This window comes from Rana temporaria, chromosome 1 (assembly GCF_905171775.1).
Source record: "Rana temporaria chromosome 1, aRanTem1.1, whole genome shotgun sequence".
NCBI classification, from domain to species: domain Eukaryota; kingdom Metazoa; phylum Chordata; class Amphibia; order Anura; family Ranidae; genus Rana; species Rana temporaria.
Genome location: NC_053489.1, coordinates 641,669,314 through 641,675,313, shown reverse-complemented (window position 1 = coordinate 641,675,313; position 6,000 = coordinate 641,669,314). Strand labels below are relative to the sequence as shown.

Below are 6,000 nucleotides of genomic sequence, written 5' to 3'. Positions count from 1 at the left end.
CCTTGTATGTCCCCCTCAGATCTACAGCGATTGCACTCCCAAGTCCATTTGTGGTGCAAAGTGGATTTGCCTTTAGTAAATAAACCCCAAAGTCTCTTTCAAGATTTTTATTAGGCATGTGCAAAAGGGAAAATTTTGTTTTGTTTCGTTTCGTTTTAATTCGTTATTTAATTAATTTCGTTAAGTTAGGTTCGTTACATGTGTTAAATTCGTTTTCGGAACTCGTTCGTTTTCGACCGAATTTCGAAAAATCCGGTCGAATTCGAAAGTATTTCGACCGGATTCGACAACAAATAGTCTCTTTTCGAATATAATTTTGAAATTCGATCGGAATTCGAAAAAAAAAAAAAAAGAAAATTTGAATTCCAAATCGAAAACCCGCTGACGAAATTCGATCGGAATTCGAAAAAAAAAAAAAAATCGAATTCCAAATCGAAAACCCGCGGACGAAATTCGATCGGAATTCGAAAAAAAAAAAAAAAATCGAATTCCAAATCGAAAACCCGCGGACGAAATTCGATCGGAATTCGAAACAAAAAAAATTCGAATTCCGATCGAATTTCGTCCGCGGGTTTTCGATTCGGAATCGAAAACGTTCGTTCGGATTCGGTAAATTCATTAATATTGCAATTCGGGAATTCGTATGCATCCGAATGTCCGAATAATGAAAAAATTCGTCCGAATTTCGATTCGGAACGAAACGAAATGCACATGCCTAATTTTTATTGAACAAAGTTCTCCAACAGAGGGGTAGAGGGATGGGGAAAGACTCGGGTACTTTTGCTTTGCAGATCATGGGTACAACTTAGATCCAGAGGATTAATTCAGTTCCACACTGGATTTCAGCAACCACCAGATAGGCCTACTCTCACTGGCCTAGCAGCTGGTGTGAAGCTCGTCAAAGTCTCTGCCACAGACTTGATAGGTGTTGTCAGGCTGTCCCACGATCTTCTGCCACAAGATCGTGTAACCAACTGCACACTTTGTATAGTTCCAATAAAGTACACAACTCACGGTGCCAAGAATCTTTCAGCCAGGCCGACAGCACAGTGAGGTAAATTTGCCCGGGTGCGTCCTTCAATTGAATCCCACTGGTTCAGCTTCCTCCCGTAGGTAAGGAAGCGAAGGACCATCCCTGGATTAGTAGGTCCCAGAAACTCCTGGGCCTACTCTCAGTTGAGAGGCCTCAGACCAGCCGGCCCCAAGGCTACGACTCAGCTCACACTGAGCAGAAGACCAGAGGTATCTACTCCATGTACTTGGGTCTACATCTCCCATTGTTTTACAGCTATACAATAAATTGTAGCTCAAGAAACTACAGTGCCTTGAAAAAGTATTCATACCCCTTGAAATTTTCCAACTGTTGTCATGTTACAACCAAACACGTAAATGTATATTATTGTTTTTTTTTGTGATAGACCAACACAAAGTGGCACATAATTGTGAAGTGAAAGGAAAATGATAAATGGTTTTCCAAATTGTTTGCAGATAAATATGTGAAAAGTGTGGGGTACATTTGTATTCAGCCCCCCTGAGTCAATACTTTGTAGAACCACCTTTTGCTGCAATTACAGCTGCAAGTCTTTTTGGGTATGACTCTACCAGGTTTGCACATCTAGAGAGGGGTATTTTTGCCCATTCTTATTTGCAAAATATCTCAAGCTCTGTCAGATTGGATGAACAGCAATTTTCAAGTCTTGCCACAGATTCTCAATTGGATTTAGGTCTGGACTGGGCCATTCTAATACATGATGAATATGCTTTGATCTAAACCATTCCATTGTAGCTCTGGCTGTATGTTTAGGGTAATTGTCTTGCTGGAAGGTTAACCTCCGCCTCAGTCTCGAGTCTTTTGTAGACTCGAGACAAATTGCCCTGTATTTGGCTCCATCCATCTTCCCATCAACTTTGACCAGCTTCCTTGTCCCTGCTGAAGAAAAACATCCCCACAACATTATACTGCTACCACCATGTTTCACGGTTGGGATGGTGTATTCAGGGTGATGTGCAGTGTTAGTTTTCCGCCACACACAGTGTTTTGCTTTTAGATCAAAAAATTGTTTTGCTCTCATCTGACCAGAGCACCTTCTTCCACGTGGCTTCTTGCAAAATGCAAATGGGACTTTTATGGTTTCCTTAAACAATGTCTTTCTTCTTGCCACTCTCCCATAAAGGCCAGATTTGTGGAGTGCATGACTAATAGTTGTCCTGTGGACAGATTCTCCCACCTGAGCCGTGGATCTCTGCAGCTCCTTCAGAATTACCATGGGGCTCTTGGCTGCTTATCTGATTAATGCCCTTCTTGCCCAGCCTGTCAGTTTAGGAGGACGGCCATGTCTTGGTAGGTTTTCAGTTGTGCCATACTCTTTCCATGATGGATTGAACAGTGCTCCTTGAGATGTTCAAAGCTTGGGAAACTTTTTTTAACCTAACTCTGCTTTAAACTTCCCCACAACTTTATCCCTGACCTGTCTGGTGTGTTCCTTGGCCTTCCTGATGCTGTTTGTTCACTGAGGTTCTCTAACAAACCTATAAGGGCTTCACAGAACAGCTGTATTTATACTGAGATTAAATTATACACAGGTGGACTCTATTTACTAAGTAGATGACTTCTGATAGCAATTGGTTCCCCTAGATTTTAGTTAGGGGTATCAGAGTAAAGGGGGCTGAATACAAATGCACACCACACTTTTCACATATTTATTTGTAAATAAAAAATGAAAACCATTTATAATTTTCCTTCCACTTCACAATTATGTGCCACTTTGTGTTGGTCTATTACATAAAATCCCAATAAAATACATTTATACTTTTGGTTGTAACATGACAAAATGTGGAAAATTTCAAGAGGTATGAATACTTTTTTTCAAGGAACTGCATTTCAGCTGGTTCACCAGAGACCGGGGTGTACTTAACCACTTAAGGACCCATTCACGCCGATATACGTAGGCAGAATGGCACGGCTGGGCACATCCACATACATGTACGTGGCTCTTTAAGCCCAGCCGTGGGGTCACGGGCCGCTAGCGCGTGAACGCGCCCGGTCCGAAGCTCCCGCGATCGGTCCCCAGAGCTGAAGAACGGGGAGAGCTGTGTGTAAACACAGCTTCCCCGTTCTTCACTGTGGCGCTGTCATCAATTGTGTGTTCCCTTTTATAAGGAACCACAATCGACGATGTCACACCTACAGCCATACCCCCTACAGTTAGAAACACAAATGAGGTCACACATAACCCCATCAGTGCCCCCTGTGGTTAACTCCCAAAATGCAATTGTCATTTTCACAGAAAAGAATGCATTTGAAATGCATTTTTTGCTGTGAAAATGCCAATGGTCCCAAAAATGTGTCAAAATTGTCCGAAGTGTCCGCCATAATGTCGCAGTCACAAAAAAAATCACTGATCGCCGCCAATAGTAGTAAAAATAAAATAATTAATAAAAATGCAATAAAACTATCCCCTTTTTTGTAAACGCTATAAATTTTGCGCAAACCAATCGATAAACGCTTATTGCGATTTTTTTTTCCAAAAATAGGTAGAAGAATACGTATCAGCCTAAACTGAGGAAAAAAAAAATAATGTTTTATATATTTTTGGGGGATATTTATTATAGAAAAAAGTAAAAAATATTGCATTTTTTTTTCAAAATTGTCACTCTATTTTTGTTTATAGCGCAAAAAATAAAAACCGCAGAGGTGATCAAATACTACCAAAAGAAAGCTCTATTTGTGGGGAAAAAAGGACGCCAATTTTGTTTGGGAGCCACGTCGCACGACCGCGCAATTGTCTGTTAAAGCGACGCAGTCCCGAACTGTAAAAACCCCTTGGGTCTTTAGCCAGCATATTGGTCCGGGGCTTAAGTGGTTAAACATCACTGTTCAGTGTGAAAGCACAATCTTCATGAGTTGTACACACTACAAAAAACACCCTTTTGAAAATATTGGAGATACGTTGTGAAGGATTCTAGTAAAAGGTCTGGGTGAGGAATCTGTCAGTAGAATTTGCATACTTGCTATTTTACATACAGGAACTCTGAGCTCATTTCCCTTTAGACTTCACATGATATAAACTCTGTATTCTGGAAAGCAATGATCTGTGTGTGTGACAGTCCTGACACATCAAGATGGTCCCTCTGCCATGTCTGCTCTGTGTCCTTTATCTTTATACAAAAGGTACAGAAAATGAATGATCTCTGGATAATTGCTTTAACATTCTTTCTTTATTTTACCAATCCTTACAATTCTGTAACAACATTAGAATCACATAATATTTCTATCTGTTTTAATTGCAGCTAATTACATTTCTTCTTTGTCTCCCAAGCCTCCTATGGAGAGATTGTGATGACGCAGACCCCAAAATATATCTCAGTGTCTCCAGGAGAGAATCTTCAGATAAACTGTAAATCAGGTTCTGATGTTACTCACTCAGATGGTGACAGTCTAATATATTGGTTCCAAAAGAAAGCCGATCAACCGCCAAAACGTCTTATCTATTGGGGAACCAATCGCCAGTCTGGAGTCCCGGAGAGGTTCAGTGGCAGTAGATCCGGATCTCCGTATGATTATTTTACTCTTACAATCAGTGGAGCTCAACTGGAAGATGAAGCCGAGTATTACTGTATGCAGAGCAAGAGCGTCCCTCTCACACAGTGATACAGAGCCGTACAAAAACCTCCTTCCTCTTTTATATACTTACTGTATCTGGATCTACATAGACAAGACATGATTGTATTAGTACCATACGTATGTGCTCAAAAAAAAAAAAAAAAAGAGCATCTCCTATTAGGTAATCCTGTTAGCAACATCGGACCATAGACTCTAACGTAGAAACTCAAGCACAAACCAATTTATTTATATACAGTAATAAAGTATATCCTTTTTAACCACTTCAGCCCCAGAAGAATTTACCACCTTCCTGACCAGAGCACTTTTTGAGATTCGGCACTGCTTCGCTTTTACTGACAATTGCGCAGTCGTGCGACGTGGTACCCAAACAAAATTGACGTCCTTTTTCCCCGCAAATAGAGCTTTATTTTGGTGGTATTTGATCACCTCTGCGGTTTTTATTTTTGCGCTATAAACAAAAAAAGAAGCGTACATATTGAAAAAAACACTAAGGCCCGTACACACGGTCGAACATGTCCGCTGAAACTGGTCCGCGGACATGTCCGATCGTTTGTACGGCCTAGCGGACAGGTTTCCAGCAGACAAAAGTTTCTTAGCAAGCATGTCCGATGGTTAGTACACCTAATCGGACATGTCCGCTGGTTATGACGTGTAACCAGCGTCCCGAAATCCCGCGCATGCGTCAAATTGATTCGACGCATGCGTGGAAGCATTGCACTTCCGTGTTTGAGAACGTCGGTGTCTTCTAAGTCACTGCGTTCTCTGTCCGCGGGGATTTTGGTCTGATGGTGTGTACACACATCAGACCAAAAGCTTCCAGGAGACATGTCCGATGAAAACGGTCCACGGACCGTTTTCATCGGACATGTCTTCTCGTGTGTACGGGGCCTAAGGCCTCGTACACACGACCGGTTTCCTCGGCAGAATCCATCAAGAAACTTGGTGGGAGATTTTTTTGCCGAGGAAACTGGTCGTGTGTACATTTTTCAGCGAGGAAACTGTCGAGGAACTCGACGAGCCAAAAAGAGAACATGTCATCTTTTTCCTCGACGGGAATGGAGAAAATTGGCTCATCGAGTTCCTCGACAAGCCTAACAAGAACTCGACGAGGAAAACGATGTGTTTCGCCCGCCGAGTTACTCGGTCGTGTGTACGAGGCCTAAGGGGTTATTTACGAAAGGCAAATCTACTTTGCACTACAAGTGCAAAGTGCTCTTGAAATAGCACTGAAAGTGCACTTGGAAGTGCAGTCGCTGTAAATCATTTTTAAAGAGATCAGTACTATAAAGATGCACTGATTACTGTGTAAATGACACTGGCAGGGAAGGGGTTAAACACTAGGGGGCGATGAAGGGGTCAAGTGTGTCCTAGGGAGT

At 41.8% G+C, this 6,000-nt stretch overlaps 1 gene segment (V, D, J or C); it reads left to right on the top strand.

Annotated features, from left to right (window-relative positions):
• Window positions 1–4,339: 4,339 nt before the first annotated feature.
• On the top strand, window positions 4,340–4,651 carry LOC120943370. The segment is given in 1 exon segment: window positions 4,340–4,651. A coding segment is annotated over 1 exon segment (312 nt).
• Window positions 4,652–6,000: the final 1,349 nt, after the last annotated feature.